Below are 19,526 nucleotides of genomic sequence, written 5' to 3'. Positions count from 1 at the left end.
CCGAGCTATTGGCTGAGAAGCATGGTGAGTCCATGGAATAGTTTATATTTTGCCACAAGTTTCGGGAAAATTGTTTATTTATTTATTTATTTTTTTTTACACAAAGTTGTCAGTAAATGATATAATGCTCACACATGCCATCTGTATATGTGAAAGGACACCCAAAAATACATTCTTCTGCTTCTCCTGAGTACAGGGATACCCCATGTGTGAGACTTTTTGCCAGTCTATCGGCGTGCAGGACCCGGAAAACCAATCCGCACCTTCTGGCTTTCTAAGGGCGTAAATTGTTGATCTCACTCCTTACTACCTATCACACTTTTGAAGTCCATAAAAAGCCAAGATGGCACAAACCCCCCCCCCCCCCCAAATGACCCCATTTTGCAAAGTAGACACTGCAATCTATTTGCTGAGAGGCATGGTGAGTATTTTGCAGCTCTCATTTTTTTGGAAAATGAAGAAAAAAACAGGAAAATGCATTTTTTTCCTCTTTTTTCAATTTCCAAAACTTTGTGACAAAAAGTGAGATCTGCAAAACACTCAACATGCCTCTCTGCAAATAGCTTAGGGTGTCTACTTTCCGAAAAGGGGTCATTTGGGGGGGGGGGGGGTTGTGCTGTCTCGGCATTTCATTGCCTCCGAAACTGTGATAGGTAGTCAGGAGTGAAATCAACAATTTACGCCCTTGGAAAGCCTGAAAGTGTCGATTGGTTTCGGGGACCTGTACTCGGCTAGACTGCAAAAAAGTCTCACACATGGGGTATCCCTGTACTCAGGAGAAGCAGCAGAATGTATTTTGGGGTGTCATTCCACATATACCCATGGCATGTGTGAGCAATATATCATTTACTGACAACTTTGTGTAAAAAAAAATATATATATATATATATATATATATATATATATATATATATATTTCCCGGAATTTGTGGCAAAATATAAAATATTCCATGGACTCACCATGCCTCTCAGCAAATAGCTTGGGGTGTCTACTTTCCAAAATGGGGTCATTTGGGTGGAGGTTTGTGCTATCTTGGAATTTTGGAGTGTTGATTGGCTTTTGCCGTCCTGTACACAGCTAGGCTCCCAAAAAGTCTCACACATGGGGCATCCCCATACTCAGGAGAAGCGGCAGAATGTATTTTGGGGTGTCATTCCACATATACCCATGTCATGTGTGAGAAATGTATCTTTTAGTGACAATGTTGTGTAAAAAAAAAAAATTGTAATTTTCCCAAAACTTGTGGCAAAATATAAAATATTCCATGGACTCACCATGCCTCTCAGCAAACAGCTTGGGGTGTCTACTTTACAAAATGGGGTCATTTGGGGGGGGGTTTGTGATATCTTGACATTTCAGGACCTCCTAAACCATTATAGGTAGTGAGAAAATGCAATGAAAAATGTACGCCCTTTGAAATTCTGATGGTGGTGATTTGTTTTCGGGCTTCCGTACACTGCTAGGCTCCCAAAAAGTCTCACATATGTGGTATCCCTGTACTCAGGAGAAGCAGCAGAATATATTTTGGGGTGTAATTACACATATACCCATGGCATGTGTGAGCAATATATAATTTCAATGACACATTTGTGTAAATAAAAATAAATACATTTTTTTTAGTCATTTTTCAAACACCTGTGACAAAAAAATGAAATATTCAATGAGCTCAACATGCCTCTCAGGACATTTCTTAGGATGTCTACTTTCCAAAAAGTGGTAGTTTGGGGGGTTTTGTACTGCCCTGCCATTTTAGCACTTCATGAAATGAGATAGGCAGTCAGAAATTAAAGCTGCGTAAATTTCAGTATTTACACCATAGTTTGTAGACGCTATAACTTTTGCGCAAACCAATAAAAATACGCTCATTGATTTTTTTTTTTTGTGAAAAGAGTGGAATAAATTGCGCTCAACACTTAAAACACAACCAAAAGGTGCTTGTGTGCATAAATATGTGAATAAATGGTTAATAAATGGTTATAAATAAATAAATATACAGAATCCTAAATGTGAAAAAAGTCCTTGGTAAATAAATATATCAACAGTCTTTAACCACTTGCCGACCGCCGCACGACTATCTACGGCGGCGGTCAGCCCCTCACAGGCAAAGTGACGTAGGTCTACGTCGCTCGCCTGTGAGGGTTTAGGGAGCGAGCGCGCGCCGCCGGAGGCGCGCTCCCGCGTGGTCACGGACCCCCCCGCGCGTGTGACCGGCGGACCCGATCGCCGCCGGCCACTCTGCGATCGGCGGGGGAGAGGGAGAAAGTCAGGCAGCTTGTGTAAACAAGCTGCCTGTCATTCTCCTCTCTGTATGAGAGATGATCACATGGATCTACTATGTAGATCCATTGATCACTCTGCATACAGTTGAAGCCACAGCCAATCACAGTTAGAATCACGCCCCTAGGGACACACACAGCCCCTCCCTCTCAAATAAAGTTAACCCCTTCACTACCAGTGTATTTTTACAGTAACAGTGCATATATATAGCACTGATTACTGTAGAAATGTCACTGGTAACCCCAAAAGTGTCAAAAATGTCAGTCAAGGGTCCGATCTGTCCGCCGCAATGTCGCAGTACCGCAAAAAAAATCGCAGATCGCCGCCATTACGCGTTAAAAAAAAAAACAACAAAAATGACAAAAATCTTTCCCTTTGTTAGTAAACGCAATAACTTTTGCGCAAACCAATCAAAATACGCTTTTTGCGATTTTTTTTACCAAACATAGGTAGCATAAAACAAATTGGCCGAAAATATTAAAAAATTTTGATTTTTACATTTTTTTTTGGGGGAATTTCATATAAAAAAAAGGGAAAAATATTGCTATTTTTGCAAAATTTACGCTCTTTTTTTGTTTATAGCGCGTGATCAAAAAATCGCACAGGTGATCAAATACCACCAAAAGAAAGCTCTGTTTGTGGGAAAAAAAGGACGCCAAATTCGTTTAGGTAAAGCGTCGCACGACCGCGCAATTGTCCGTTAAAGTCACGCAGTGCCGAATCGCAAAATACCCTCTGGTCGTTTAGCAGCCAAATCCTCCGGGGCTTAAGTGGTTAAAAGTGCCCAGTGCAACACAAATCTCTCAGCAATGACTGAATATCACTCCAACTTCAAGTGAGGGACCTCCACCTTAAGAGACTTTTCTCCACCCAGTGCTCGGGGTAAATACTTCTTACCAAAGCTGGTGGACCCCTTAATTACAGGGGGTCTAAAGCAGCGTAAATGGTCCACAAATGCCTCCAAGCTATCCTTCAGGTCCCTTGATATATGGCTCAGCTCGCATAAGGAACTCCAAGTATTTCAGGATATTGTGGGGAGAAAGATAAGGAAACTCCAATAGTGTAGTATGTTCTGATAATTAGGGTTTATTAATGAAATTGCACTTACTCAAACATTAGAATCAAATGCCTTCATGCAGTAAATGCAGCATGGGTTCGGTGTACGGGACGCTCCTCTGCTCCTGCGTATCACCAACCCGGAACTCCATGGTCTCACGTTTAGGGAACGTGAGACCGTGGAGTTCCGGGTTGGTGATACGCAGGAGCAGAGGAGCGTCCCGTACACCGAACCCATGCTGCATTTACTGCATGAAGGCATTTGATTCTAATGTTTGAGTAAGTGCAATTTCATTAATAAACCCTAATTATCAGAACATACTACACTATTGGAGTTTCCTTATCTTTCTCCCCACAATATCCTGAAATACTTGGAGTTCCTTATGCGAGCTGAGCCATATATCAAGGGACCTGAAGGATAGCTTGGAGGCATTTGTGGACCATTTACGCTGCTTTAGACCCCCTGTAATTAAGGGGTCCACCAGCTTTGGTAAGAAGTATTTACCCCGAGCACTGGGTGGAGAAAAGTCTCTTAAGGTGGAGGTCCCTCACTTGAAGTTGGAGTGATATTCAGTCATTGCTGAGAGATTTGTATTGCACTGGGCACTTTTAAAGACTGTTGATATATTTATTTACCAAGGACTTTTTTCACATTTAGGATTCTGTATATTTATTTATTTATAACCATTTATTAACCATTTATTCACATATTTATGCACACAAGCACCTTTTGGTTGTGTTTTAAGTGTTGAGCGCAATTTATTCCACTCTTTTCACATTTATGCGTTTTATACGTTTTTATTGCAGCTTGCACTATGGAAGCAATTCCTCTTATATATATTTAATATATTTAATTAATTTATGACAATTTGATTGATTAATTTATTATCGAATATCACCAATTTTGCGCAGTTTCTTTTGGGCCACCAAAATTTTTTTCATCGATTTTTTTTTTTTGTCAAAGACATGTAGCTAAATATATTTTGGGCAAAAAAATGACATAAATTGAGTATATTGGATATTTTTTAAAAGACAAATTTGAAAATGTCATTTTTTTGCAAAATTTTCGCTCTTTTTTTATTAATATCGCAAAAAATAAAAAGCGCAGAGGTGATCAAATACCACCAAAAGAAAGCTCTGTTTGTGGAAAAAAAAGGACGTAAATTTTGTTTAGGTACAGCATTGCATGACCGCGCAATTGTCAGTTAAAATCACACAGTGCCAAGTTGAAAAAAGGGGTCTGGTCTTTGAGCAGCCAAATCCTCCGGGGCTTAAGTGGTTAAACAAGAAGCTTCTTTCAGCACACCTTTAAAATAATAATGACAATGATCTAATAAGGAAACTACAGCTTCACCTGTTGACTGAATAGGGGAATGTTCAATATCAATATGCAATATTTGATATTTACCGTAAAAAAAATGACAATTTTATTGTTTTCAGTCCAGACAAAGAAAGACAATATACTGTATACTAGAGCTGCACGATTCTGGATAAAATGAGAGTCACAATTTTTTTGCTTAAAATAAAGAACAAGATTCTCGGCATAACATCATCTTTCACATTATAAAAAAAAAATTGGGCAAACTTTACTGTTTAGTTTTTTGAATTCAGTGAAGTGTATTTTTTCCCCCAAAATTGCCTTTGAAAAAAGCTGCGCAAATACAGTATAACATAAAATATTGCAATGACTGCCATTTTATTCTCTGGGGGCTCTGCTAAAAAAAATATATATAATGTTTGGGGGGTTCTAAGTAATTTTCTAGCAAAAAATATTGATTTCATCTTGTAGGCAACAAATGTCAGAAAAAGACTGAGTCTTTAAGTGGTTAAAGAGGAAGTAAACTCCCCTCTAATGTTTGTACCTATAGGTAAGCCTATAATAGGAGATTTAGAAGATATTTACTGTATACTGCACCAATTACATCATCGGTGCTTGCGATCTGAAGAAACGGCCGCCCGTGCTGTTTCTTCAGAGCCCTGTGATGTCACGCAGCTCCGGTCAGTCACACAGCCACGGACCCGGAAGGAAGACAGGCGAAGATGTCCTCCAGTGGGGACGATGAGGGCTTCGTTTGCAGGTAGGTGTCACATAATGTGCTAGTATGTGATGCATACTAACACATTATGTATGCCTTTACTTTGCAGGTAAGGAAAACGAAAAAAAAAAAAGCTGAGTTTACTTCCTCTTTAAATTGACCTCATTTACAGACTGAAGTTCATCCCTTTTATCTAAAAGAACCAAATGATACAATGTTTCTCTTTATCTCTCAGTGCTGAGCCATGTTGTGATAAACTTTGCCGGCTGTTTTTTTTTGTTTGTTTTTTTTGACAGCTGTGAGCACGGAACCGCTCTGCACCGTTACATGAATCATGGAAATTTAAGATTGTGAGGGGGGCAATTTTTTTAAGGATTAACTGTGCAGCTCTACTGTATACAAACCACCTATACGTTCTAATACCATGGTTTTGTTTTGTTTTGCTGGGAACTGTTTTATATCTCTTGTTTATGTGATTCTTTTTTGTGTTTTTATACAGTCCAGTTTTTAAAAGAAGTCCAGATATCACAAAATCGCCTTTAACAAAATCCGAACAGCTTCTCCGAATAGATGACCATGACTTCACCATGAGACCTGGTTTTGGAGGTACGTCAGTTTTGGGTAAATTTTGACATAACATTTTGTTCTGAATTAGAAAGAAACAAAAAACACACACACATTTCAGAAGTAGTAGAATTTAGTAGACATTTGTAATGCATTAAAATATAAAGGCAGGTTACCCAATCAGGTGTTTACTCAGTCTGATTAAGGTGAGGTAGTTAATGGAACTATAAAGGTCATCGTTAAATGAGTGTGAAGCACAGTAGAGCCCTCTTAAAATAGCAGGTATTTCCATCATAATTTTTAAAAAAAGGAGGAATTTATCCAATTTCAAGATAGTTGGGAGATCCATGCAAATCATACTGGCCTAATATTATAGGGCCATTTATTCTAAATTGCATACAGTCGCTTCAGGCTCTGTAATGGTTTGGGTAGCCACCTTATTACGATTCATCTGCATTATCATATAATAGACAATACAAAGCTATTATATAAAACAAAGTGTATCCTATGTTGCACTATTCTTGTGTTCACTGTTGTGATTTTTCTGTATTTTAGGATAAATGTCCCCGTATACATTGCCAAGCAAATTTATCTATGATTTTTTTTTTTCCACTAATGGGGTGAAATTGCATGCCTTGAATGACATCCAAAAATATTTCTGGGACTGTCTAGAGCAGGGTTTCTCAAACTATGGCCCTCCAGTTGTTCAGGAACTACAATTCCCATCATGCCTAGTCATGTCTGTGAATGTCCGAGTTTTACAATGCCTCATGGGATGTGTAGTTTCGCAGCAGCTGGAGGGCCGTAGCTTGAGGATCCCTGGTCTAGAGTGTAGATAGTGAAGCATATTCCCACCTTTTTCCACTATAAACTGCCCTGCTTAAAAAATCATGTAGACCGTCCTCGCTTCGGCAGGACATATACTAAAATTGGAACGATACAGAGAAGATTATTATGGCCCCTGCGCAAGGGTGACACGCAAATTCGTGAAGCGTTCCATATTTAAAAAAAAAAAAATCATGTAGACCCCCACTACACACAAGGTTTGATTTAATAATAGGGTATAGGCTGTTCACTTAGAAAAATGAATGTTCCCGTAGTTTAGTTAATAGGGTGAAGCAGTGTTAATTTTTTTTTTTTACATGTTTGGGTATTCAAAGTAAACACAGCTTCACTTTAGATACTAAGCCAAGTGAACATAGCAAGAAGTGCAAGAAGCAAAAAAGCTCCAGTCCTTTAGTAAATCAATCCCACTTTTTAGGACCTGTATAAAAGCATTGCAAGGTGCAATGCATTTGTTCTTAAAATGCATGTAAATACTAACAATGATTGTCCCTTACTTGCTTCCTTTTGGTCAGTTAAATATATAATTGAAAGCATTTTGTTATATCTGTCCGATACGTGAAAAAAATACCTGTGGATCCTGCCAGAAATCTTGAATGCTCCTAACTTCCTGTGCTCTCTGCCTGTGCAGTACTCTTATCAGTTGTCCCCATATTTTCCTGTAGACTACAGAATACCACCATTTATGTTATGGAAATGTAGGGGGGCGGTGTTCTGTTGTCCTGCCCCACCATGACAATGCTGCTTCTCTACAAACACAATACTGTATGTTGAGTGAATATTGTTATTCTAGAACAGGGAGCGTGCTACTGGCAGGACAAAAATAAATAAAGAAATGCAAAAAAAAAGAAACAAATGCAGCCACCACATTGAAGGATGGATAAACTAAAATATATAGCATTTTTGCTTCTTGGGTTTAGATGCACTTTTAGGCGGATCTATTTCTTCCCCCCAATTTTTTTTTTTTATAATTCCTTTATTAATTTACCAAAAAATTGCACAGTACAATATAGGCAAGACTAAGCATAGAAGAGTACAAAGATAACCCAATTTCAGTCCCCTTCATTTTTTTTTAACCCCTGCTTACTGGGTTGCAGGTTCTTTATAGTTAGGATATTCTCCCACCCAGTGGATCTGGTGCTGTCCTGCTGGAATTCTCTTTCCTGCCACCGCTCAGTTCCTGTATTGCCATTTTCTTGTCTGATGTGATGGGGAGGCTGTGGGATCTTCTGGATTCAACGGGCAAGCCTCCTGTTGATGTGCCACTAGGCCAACCCCCTCCTCAGTTTGTGGATGAAGGACTTTGCCTTCTGCGACGTGCATATTCCAGGAGGTATAGGGAGTACCGTGCATGCCATTCACCCAGGCTAGTGATGTGCATGGGGGGGGATGTTAGGTGTTAACAGAAACATTTTTTTTTTTGCATAACACAGGGGAGGGGCTTTGAGGAAAAGAAAGTCTTTGCTTTCTACTACTATCTACCCCCTACGCATTCAGGTGGGGGGCGGTATCTGCTTTCTTGGATAAGGGTCTGGTATGGATTAACCACTTAAGCCCCGGAGGATTTGGCTGCTAAAGGACCAGGGGTCTTTTTGCGATTTTTTACTGCGTGACTTTAACGGACAATTGCGCGGTCGTGCGACGCTGTACCTAAACGAATTTGACGTCCTTTTTTTCCCACAAACAGAGCTTTCTTTTGGTGGTATTTGATCACCTGTGCGATTTTTTGATCACGCGCTATAAACAAAAAAAGAGCGTAAATTTTGCAAAAATAACAATATTTTTCACATTTTTTTATATGAAATTCCCCAAAAAAAAAAGTAAAAATCAAAATTTTTTAACATTTTTCGGCCAATTTGTTTTATGCTACCTATGTTTGGTAAAAAAAATCGCAAAAAGCGTATTTTGATTGGTTTGCGCAAAAGTTATCGCGTTTACTAACAAAGAGAAAGATTTTTGTCATTTTTGGTGTTTTTTTTTTTAACGCGTAATGGCGGCGATCTGCGATTTTTTTTTCGGTACTGCGACATTGCGGCGGACAGATCGGACCCTTGACTGACATTTTTGACACTTTTGGGGTTACCAGTGACATTACTGCAGTAATCAGTGCTATACATATGCACTGTTACTGCAAAAATGACACTGGCAGGGAAGGGGTTAACTTTATTGGACAGGGAGGGGTTAAGTGTGTCCTAGGGGCGTGCTTTCTACTGTGTAGGGACATTCCTATTGGTGTAAAAGCAAAGATCAACCGTTCTACATAGTAGAACGGTCAGATCTTTACTTTTACACAGGGAGAACTGACAGGCAGCTTGTTTACACAAGCTGCTCTGTCTTTCTCCCTTCACAGGAGCGATCGCAGTGTGACTGGCGGACATCGAGTCCGCCGGTCACACGCACTGACTTGCCTGTGAACGAGCCGCGGCGGGCGCGCGCCTCGGCGGGCGCGCGCCCGCCCGCGATAGGCTCGCAAGTCAGTGACAGGCGAGTGACGTACCGATACGTCACTCTGCCTGGCCGGGGCTGACCGCCGCAGTATATAGTCGTGCGGCGGTCGGCAACCGGTTAAGGGCTTCACCCTTTTCTTTTTCTTGTTTTTCCTAGGAAGTTGCCCCTAAATTCCATACAAGACTCGAAGGGTCTGACAGCTGAATGTGCTGGATGAGAATAAGTCATTGGTTGTTAGGACATTGGCAGGGTATCGGCTCCACTACAACCACGAGGAAGCTGTCACATTTAACACTAATAGTGCCACTGTTAAATGTTTTGCTTCACACAGCAGCTGGTGGTTTGTTTGGCTGAACACTAATTTGTTCAGCTGTCCACATAGGATTCTCCATAGACAGTACACAGTACAGAAGTCTCCCTCACAATATTTCCCCTACTGGTCGAATGTTCTTCACTGTTAGTGTTAGATTATTTTCTGTGTTGGTGAATGCTCTCCCATGGTCGAATGTTACATAGTTACATAGTTACATAGTTTGTGAGGTTGAAAAAAGACATCAGTCCATGCGGTTCAACCTATGATGTGTGTGTGATTGCTGTTAACCGTACACTGTATACCCCTGTATGTTGTGGTATTTAAGGTGCCCATCTAATAGTTTTTTGAAACTATCGATGCTCCATGCTGATACCACATGCTTGCAGAAAGAGAATTCCACATCCTTACTGCTCTGACAGTGAAGAACCCCTTACGTATTTTAAGGTTAAACCATTTTTCCTCTAGTTTTAGTGAGTGGCCACGTGTCTTATTGTATTCCCTTTCTCTAAAAAGTTTGTTCCTTATGCTAGGGTCGCCAGTACAGTATTTGTACATTGATATCATATCCCCCCTCAATCGTCTCTTCTCCAGAGAGAATAAGTTCAATGCTTGTAGTCTTTCCTCATAGCCGATACCCTCCATTCCCCTAATTATTTTTGCTGCCCTTCTCTGGACTCTCTCTAGTTCCAGCACATCCTTCTTGAGGACCGGTGCCCAGAACTGGACAGCATACTCCAGATGTGGCCGGACCAGAGTCTTGTAGAGTGGAAGAATAATCTCTTTATTTCTTTTTATGTTCTTATGGTTATTTTTCTCTAAGGATCCAATATTAGGTAATATTAAAGAAACGATTGCACATATACTGTATTACAAATAGTACGGTTAATATTGGTGATGCTTGACAAATGTCAAGACATTCTCAATGTTCTGTAAAATAGACCCCTTACTGTTTTGAAACTAAATACTCAGGCTAGCCTGTCTATATGAAAACGCCATAGTAAGAAAAACAAGAAAAAGAAAAACATTTCATATATATATATATATATATATATATATATATATATATATATGTATGTGTATATATATTTCCTGGCTCTGCGTCATGCCATCAGACTACGGGTCAACTCTGCCCCTTGACCCCCATAGGACATCTCTGAAATAGCATAAAAGGCAGGCAGTACCCGGTGGAGGTGTTCTTTTTTCGTCCTCGCTGCGGACACATTGAATAATTTTACCTTTTTTGTGCCCTGCCCAGTTTAAGTATGTGTGTGTATGTATATATATATATATATATATATATATATATATATATATATATATATATATATATTCTGAATTATTAGATAGTTAAAGATAAGATATAAAGCTCCTGCAGATGCTGGTCGTGCTTAAGTTATCAATACACTGATAATAAACTGTAGGAGCCCCTGTCTGGTATGTTAAAAAGCTGCACTAAGTATCTAAAGGGACCATATACACAAATAGTTTATATTTGCTGCTTCAAAGGCATTCCAAATATAACAACTTAATAACTATATTCTTTTCTTGTAACATTTGGGATTAGAAATTGTAATTCATCTTCCTTTCTCAGCAGCCAGATGGTAATATAATTCCAGGCTGGGGTTTTCTGGGCAAGCAAGATGTAGAGAGCTTTGTAATCCATGCACATCAATAGAACAATAACTTGCATCTTCATAAGAAACAAATCTTGTAAATACAATGTATCTAAATAACTATGCAGCTAATACTCAATAAAGACAATACAAATATTGCAGACTTAAACTGCAATAATATAGAAAAGAATAACATTCTGTTAAAAATATGGAAATAGTGAAATCACTCATATCTATTCTTTAAAAAGGAGCATTGCTACTGCATTTGGTTACCTTGTTGAAATAAATGGTGTCATTTTCTCACCCATCTGTTTTAAATCTGAGCAAAAAGAGTAAGATCATATTCTGTGCTAAAGTGAACTGACACATTTAGCATTCTTAGTGATACATTTCCCCTGGGAAAACATGTAATAAATGTTGCTTTTATTTCTTTAACGCGTTAAAATGTGCATTTTATGCCTGTAAATTACTTAAAACCCTCAAAACATAATATATTTTTTAAAAGCATAAAAGCAGAGAGCCTATAGATCAAAATGATGGTAGTTGCACATTTTTATGCTGCGTGATATTTCCGTAGCTGGTTTTCAAACCTAAATTTTTAGTAAAAAATATACCAAAACGAATTTAAGCGCACATTAACACAATAGAATTCATTTTTTTTTTCAGAATTTAAGATGAGGTTATATCAAGTAAATTGCTTCCAGATATATCTAGCCTTAAAGTGTTACTAATCCCAGAACAGTAAAATTAGTCTGTATATGCAGCAAAGCATGCTTGTTATACTTACTGGGGAATCTAAAGGGTTAATCCCCTGCATTGTGTAAAAAGACTGTTTGATCCTGTCTTCTCTGGTCCCCCATTCTTTTACTTTTCCCAATCCTTCTCCTGAAAGTACAGAGTCTTTGGAGTCACTCTGCATATGCCTTGTTTGGTGTGTATTGCTAGAGAGTTTTTTTTTTTTTTTTTCTTGGGAGGGAGCATGTGATCAGCACAGGGCCAACCAGCAATGTACAGAGGGTGAGGGGTCCTGCAGCCCCATAGGACAGTCAGAGGAGAATGCAAACTCCTCCTACAAACTTTAACCAGACACTAATAGAGTAGTCACTGCTGATGAGAAAAGGTGTTTATATTTACTAAAATAATTGCATTTCCATGTTCTGTGTACTGTGGGAGACCAGATATAGTGAATGCATGGTCCTGGGTTTAGTAACACTTTAAAATTGGGCATGTTCACAAAAAAAGTGAAAAATTACAATACTCAATATACTACAATATAGGCAACGCTTAAAAAAAAAAACAAATAAGAATACCTTCTAGCTAATGAGTTTAGATTTAACTATATGTAATTACTCTAGAATTATTCCTCTCACTCCAAGGTGTTCGGAGGTCCAAAAAATTTACCATGCAGTTGTAATTTATGTCTGTCTATGGGGTGCGCATGTTTATGTATGTGCATTGGAATGGGGGTGTGGGTGATTTCATTGTTTATTTTGCAAGTATTTTTTTTTTATTTATATTATTTTATTTTACTTCAATTTTCATAATTACAAGGGGGCTGATAATCTTGTATCTGATAGCATAGTCTGTAGATCAGGGATCCTCAAACTAAGGCCCTCCAGCTGTTGTGGAACTACACATCCTATGAGGCATTGTAAAACTCTGACATTCACAGCCATGACTAGGCATGATGGGAATTGCAGTTCCTGACCAACTGGACGGTCATAGTTTGAAGGCCCCTGGTGTAGATGATAGGTCCTCTTTATGAAGACTTCAGATGACTATCAGACCCTTGCAGTGCTTCCAAACAGTACTTGATTTGTATAAACTCTTGGCCACCAAAGCCCATAATTTTTAAGCGGGGAACCTAGAAGAGTTCATGAAAAAGAGGGTGGATTGAAGAGTGAAAGTTTGCAGATTTACCCCCATACAGCAATCCAAATTTCTGGCATTAATCCTGATCGCTACTCAATGCTAAAATGGTTACCCCAAGTACACTCGTGTGAACTTCCTTTACACTGCATTCCCAGTTGGAGTAATGCTTGGGTTAATCCTCAGAGTTTAATGCAAAAGCACTTTATTCCTTTATCCACTTTATACACTTTATCATCTAGATATGCAATAACAAACTGGTCCAGCAGACTCCACAGAACTTCATTGAAAAAATGTTGAAAGGATGCAGGATCGTTGAAATGGCCAAAAGGCATGACCATATCTGGTCTAATCCATTCATCCCCAGGTGCAGCAGAGCTGTCTATCTCTGTGGATTGTCCCTCCTTAATTTTCTTCAGACCTGGAAATACTTAAAAACACTTCCCTTCTCCATACTACAGTTTAACTGGGAGTTGAAGTTCAGGGAAAAAAATATACAGGCTAAAGGAGAAGTACTGCCAAAGCAGTGGATCACAGGAGTGCAGTTTGTTCTGCACTCCTGTGACCCCCTGTCGGCTGACGTCACAGAGCCGGTGTTCTAAAATTTGGTCGGACCTGTGAAAAAATCGGACCTCGTCACTTCCGGTCATGAAACAGCTGATGGGCGTCTCAAGTGCGCATGCGCACAAGACAGTATCTTGGTTTGGTAAAATTATAACACATAGCGGGCAGTTGCCTGAGGGGAGGCGGGGCTGAGGTGGGACGGAAGACACCACCGCGTCATCTGCAGAGCTGAATAGAGGAGGCGGGACGGAGGCGCGGCCGTGTAATAAATGCAGGGCTTAAGCAACTCCTTCTGTTTTATTATCTTTAGTAATTATCGTATTATTTATCCTTAGGATTTCATAACATTTAGTATTTCTATAATACAAAATAAGAAATACTAAATGTTATGAAATCCTAAGGATAAATAATACGATAATTACTAAAGATAATAAAACAGAAGGAGTCGCTTAAGCCCTGCATTTATTACACGGCCGCACCTCCGTCCCGCCTCCTCTATTCAGCTCTGCAGATGACGCGGTGGTGTCTTCCGTCCCACCTCAGCCCCGCCTCCTCTCAATCAGCTGTCCGCTGTCTGTTATAATTTTGCCAAACCTCAAAAAATGTCTTCTGCGCATGCGCATGGACGACTCCATCAGCTGTTTTTGTGATGCTCTGTCCCCGGAAGTGACGAGGTCCGATTTTTTCACGGGTCCGACAAAATTTTACAACACCGGTCCAGGCAGGGGAAAGATTGTGACTATATAGTCGGGATCCACCCAGGAGCCTTGACCGACAGCTGGCTCAGCCTCTCAGTGACCTGCTGAGAGCCTGGGCCAGCTGCTCCTGCCCTCTCCATAGCCCAGCGCACCAGTGTGCGCAGGGGGATCAAAGCTGACAGTCACCAGCCCTCTGCTCATGGAGCACAGAGAACTGAGCGATCAGCAGCGTTTAATTGCTCGGTTCTCAGTCTTAGAGCCAGCGAGGGACAGATCAATGCTGCATCCACCTAAAACATACTTCTCTTTTAAGCCTTTTTTCTTGCACTACATTTCCCACAGTTCTTCACACTTCCCCTCAGAGTCTCCAGCAGTCCACATCCTCAGTTCTCCCCCTAGTGGATGGAGAGCGGGCTTAATTTTGGCTGCTCTGTGTTCTGTGACAGCAGCCTCTTGTGCAGCCAAGCCTGTAACTGTCTTTGAATAAATACAGAATCTTCTCCTAAATTGTTAACAGGATCAGCTTTGTAAACAATAAACTGGCAGTCAAGTCCAAGTAGCTACCCCTTTCTCTGCCAGCATTGCAGACTGAGGCTTCACATAAAGAAGAGGCTTCACATAAAGTGAAACCTCCTAAAAGGTACAGTAACACCACTAAATGGTGTTCAATAGATACAGAAAGGTAAATATGCTTCTTAAACATCCTTCATAATTGTGCTTCAGTTTTATCACTTTAGAGTGGAAAACAAGAAACCAGTAAAGATCTGCTACATGCATTTAAACTTTCAGTTATTTCAGATTCTCATATTTCAGTAGCAGGTAGATTATTATTTTTTTCAAAAAACAAACATGTTATACTACCCTGCAATGGTTTTGTACAGATCAGCCCGGATCCTCCTCATCTGGGGTCCCCTGCTGGTGCTCCTTGCATCTCCCCCTTTCCGAGTACCCCCCTAGCAAGCCGCTTGCTGGGGATGCATTCGTCCAGGCTCGATACCAAGCCACACCGTTTGCATCTAGTAACACACAGTGCCGCTCCACCCCAACCCCTGCTCCTTCATCACTGGGTTTGATTGACAGCAGCAGGACCCAATGGCCAGTGAGAGGGAGAGAGAGCAGCGTTGCTGGTCTTAGGAACATCGCCGGATTGGGATCAGGACCAGGTACGTATTTAGGGGGGGGGGGGCTCATGGGTAGCTGCACCTAAATATTTTTTTACCCTAATGCAGAAAATGCATTCATTTAAAAAACCTTTAGCCTTTATACACATTTTAAGAAGAGAGATTATTGCAGAAGCTTAGGCTAGCAGCATGTGATGTAGTCTCATTGACGTTGCATTTATCTAAACACAGTTGTATTTAGATCCTAGTGGGTTAAAGGACCTAAGGCTCAATTCAATAAGCTATAGAATGTTTTATTTAAAATAACAGCATTATTTCAAAGTGGTTTTAAATCTCTGAAATGAAAAATTAATAAAGCTTAGTGTGTACTTGCCTCAGCCTTTGGGATTCAGGCCCCATTGACACTACTGTGATTTTTCCTGTGTCTGCTATTTCGCTACCATACATGACGATGGAAATCATATTATTCTCTATAGTGCCCATTCACATCAATGCAACATGGTGTAGTGTTATATTTGAAAATGTGTAGGTGCGTCTTCGGAGCAGCATAGTGCATTTTTTGGCCTTATAGACTTAATAGGAGCACAAGGAAAGCACACATGTAAAATGCACGTACATGCATTTTTAGTACATTTTGGGCAGAGTATTGTGTTTAAAATTCAGTCTCCTCCTACAAAAAAAACACATGAAGCATAAAAACGTCTAAAAAAAAATGTATGTAAAAATGTGCTTCCAAAAACACACTGAAAAATGCATGATTATGCAGCAGCACTAGTGTGAACCAAGGCTTAGTCAGGTCCCTGTCTGCCATCTCCTTCCTCTGCTATCTGCATGTGACATTTTTTCCAGACATCAGGCAATCTTTGGTCATCCCCCATTCCCAGTACACACAGTAGCTGATTAACAGTCTCAGATGTGCATGTTTTCCTATGAGAGTGTGTAGAGGTGGGGTCTGTCCTTTCTCTCCACTCAGGTGTCAGATTACACTCAACTCTCTGCTCTGTGCTGAGAGTCTGACATCAGATCCCCACCCCCTGCCTCCTGAAAGCTGAAAAATACCATTCGATCTGTGTACTTTGGAAGGTTATAGAAGTGAGAAGGCTGTAGATAAGGGTTTGTTTTCACTTTAAGCCATGGGATTGTTATTAGTCACAGCAGAAACCAATTAGCAGGTGCCAGCCAATAGATGACCACCAGCACCCACTGGTTGGTGAGGAGTAGGACTTTCTTTCAGCAGGAACACGGGGGAACGCAGTTCCGGCACCTCCAGCACTGAATGTATGTAATAGCAAGGGGTGCGTTGGAGGGTCTCTGGATGCTGGCTGCTTTGGGATTTGTTGTCACTGATATGGATCTGTTATTGTGTGATGGTCTATTGTTGCTGTGGGGGGATCTATTGTTGCTGGGGGTCTTATGTTGTTGGTAGAGATCTCCTGTTGAGGTAAGGTCTATTGTTGGCTGATCTATTGATACTGGTTGCTGGCAGAGCCGTTGTTGCTACTGGAGGGGGGTCTAATGTTGCTGGGGTGGATCTTTTGTTGCTGGGTGGTATTTTGGGAGGTATTTTGTTGTGAGTGGGAGGTGGGTGGGGGTGGAACCAAGGGACAGTGCTCAGAGGTGGGTAGTGGGGGGAGACAAGGGGTAACTCAGAAGGGGGGAGTTCCTGCACCTATTCTCTGAGAAAAAAAGCCCTGGTGAGGAGACACACTGTACAGAGCTCTGCGTGTGTAAACAATGCAGAGCTCCATCCTGTCAGCAGGCATGAGCTGGATTTTGGCTAGGTACACAGTTAAAGTATAACTGAAGGCTAAACTTTTTTTCAGTTTTGGATAGAGTAGAGAGGGATTAGAACCCCTGTTAGGTTCTTATTGCTATCTGTGCCCCTGTTAAGGATATCCACCCTCTTGATTTGTCCTGTTAACCATTATCATTGAAAGTGAAAGTAAAAGAAAATTCCAAAATATGGGTTGTCCCCAGAAAAGTAATAGCAAGGAAATCTTCCAATAGGGACAGTAGTTCTGGTGGCCTGGAGGTCCCCAAGGAATTCCCTTAATTTGCAAGATTTTGTCTGACTTCCTGTTTGACTGTGGGTCAGGAAGTGAAGGGAAATCTCCCCAACGGGACATAGATGGCAAAAAAAAAAATCTGACAGGGGTAAAAAACCCTCCCTTGCTCTATCCAAAATTTAAAAAAAAAGTGTTGCCTATAGTTTTACTTTAACCCTTTGATCGCCCTATGAATTAAGCCCCTTCAGAGCCAGTGCTGTTTCATTAGTACAGTGACAGTGCATATTTTGAGCACGGATCACTGTATCAGTGTCACTGGTTCCCACAAAGTATCACTTAGTGTCAGATTGTCGGCTGCAATATCGCAGTCTCGCTATAAATCGCTGATTGCCACCATTACGAGTATAAAAAAATAAATAAAAATTCCAGTATATACAAGTGCATCTCATAAAATTAGAATATCATAAAAAGGTAATTTATTTCAGTAATTCTATTCAAAAAGTAAAACTCATATATTTCAAGCATTGCTTTCTTTTAATTTTGATGATTATGGCTTACAGCTAGTGAAAACCCAAAATCTAGTATCTCAGAAAATTAGAATATTACATAAGACCAATAAAAAAAAAAGGATTTTTAATACAGAAATGTTGGCTTTCTGAAAAGTATGTCCATGTACAGTATAGTATGCACTTAATACTTGGTTGAGCTCCTTTTGCATGACATACTGTATCAATGTGGTGTGGCATGGAAGCCCAGGTTGCTTTGATAGTGGCCTTCAGCTCATCTGTTCATCACAGGCTGTGGAACATTTTGCACGTCATTTGGAAATCAAGGTCTGGTGGAGAAGTGAAGAGGCACAGAATCCAAGTTGCATGAGGTTCAGTGTGAAGCTTCCACAGTCCATGATGATTTGGGGAGCCATGTCATCTGATGGTGTTGGTTGCTGTGTTTTATTAAGTCCAAAGTCAGCATGGCCTTCTACTAGGAAATTCTAGATCACTTGATGCTTCCCTCTGCTGACCAGCTTTATGGAGATGCTGATTGCATTTTCCAGCAGGACTTGGCACCTGCCCACAATTATTTCATGCAAATGCCATATTCATCAAAATTAAAAAAATGTAATTCTTGAAATATATCACTCTGTGTGTAATGCATCTCTATATAAAATATAAGAATTTCACTTTTTTAATTTGAATTACTGAAATAAACTTTTTGATGATATTCTAATTTTATGAGATGCACCTCTATACCATAGTTTGAAAGACGCTATAACTTTTGCGCAAACCAATCAATATACATTTATTTGGATTTTATTTACCAAAAATATGTAGCAGAATATATATTGGCCTAAATTTATGAAGAAATATGATTTTTTTACATTTTTTTTATTGGATATGATTTATAGCAGAATGTACAATAATTTTTTTATTTAGTTATTTTTTTTATAAAATTGTCGGTATTTTTTTGTTTATAGCGCAAAAAAAAAAACCTGTGGCGATCAAATACTACCAGATTGTGTGGAAAACAAATGAGACAGATTTCATTTATATACAGCGTTGCATGACTGCGCAATGGTCAGTTAATGTAACTCAGTGCCGTATAGCAAAAAATGGCCTGGTCATAAAGGGGGGTGAATCTTCCTGAGGTCAAGTGGTTAATAGTTCTCGCTGCATCTTAGCTAAAAACAAAACTAATAATACAACTATATTGAAGAGAACTAATTCTGCCCTGCATTTATAATATTGTTCAATAAATTAATATTAATATATAATGTCTGTGTATATATGATTTTTTTATAAAACAACGTTAAATAGTAATACTATTTGGGAACCAGTCCTGAGCTCTGTATAACTGGTTGGGATAAACGCTGTGTTTATATAAGGCTTTTATCCCCAACTTCAGTGAATGGAATGGGAGGGGGAACAAAGTGAAAGTAAAATAAAAAGATGCTGTGTGCGCCAGCTTTAAAGTTAACCTGTTGCCTTGCATAGGCAAAGCACAAGTTCACTTAAAGCGGAGTTCCACCCTGGGAACGTTTTTTTTAATAAAAATACCCCCCGGGACAGTCAGGGCTAGTGCATTCCACAATGGCTAGCCTCTGATCTGTCCCGGGTTGC

General features: G+C 39.9%; 2 protein-coding genes across 2 annotated transcripts in view; one reads left to right on the top strand and one right to left on the bottom strand.

Annotated features, from left to right (window-relative positions):
• PM20D2 (peptidase M20 domain containing 2) overlaps positions 1 to 19,526 on the bottom strand; it is a gene marked incomplete at its 5' end in the record, with an annotated part of 183,730 nt that overhangs the window by 53,450 nt on the left and 110,754 nt on the right. The gene's annotated exons all lie outside the window — the stretch shown is intronic.
• Positions 1 to 19,526, top strand: part of LOC309550842 (gamma-aminobutyric acid receptor subunit rho-1-like) — a 171,517-nt gene that overhangs the window by 113,824 nt on the left and 38,167 nt on the right. The window contains exon 3 of the mRNA XM_082251198.1: positions 5,870 to 5,976. Within this exon, the coding sequence (XP_082107324.1) occupies positions 5,870 to 5,976 (107 nt within the window). The remainder of the gene's footprint in view (positions 1 to 5,869; positions 5,977 to 19,526) is intronic.

The sequence above is a fragment of the Pelophylax lessonae genome (genome assembly GCF_965119305.1).
Source record: "Pelophylax lessonae genome assembly, chromosome: 3".
In the NCBI taxonomy this organism is placed as follows: domain Eukaryota; kingdom Metazoa; phylum Chordata; class Amphibia; order Anura; family Ranidae; genus Pelophylax; species Pelophylax lessonae.
Note: the sequence above shows the minus strand (reverse complement) of the source record. Positions and strands in the feature narration are given on the sequence as shown.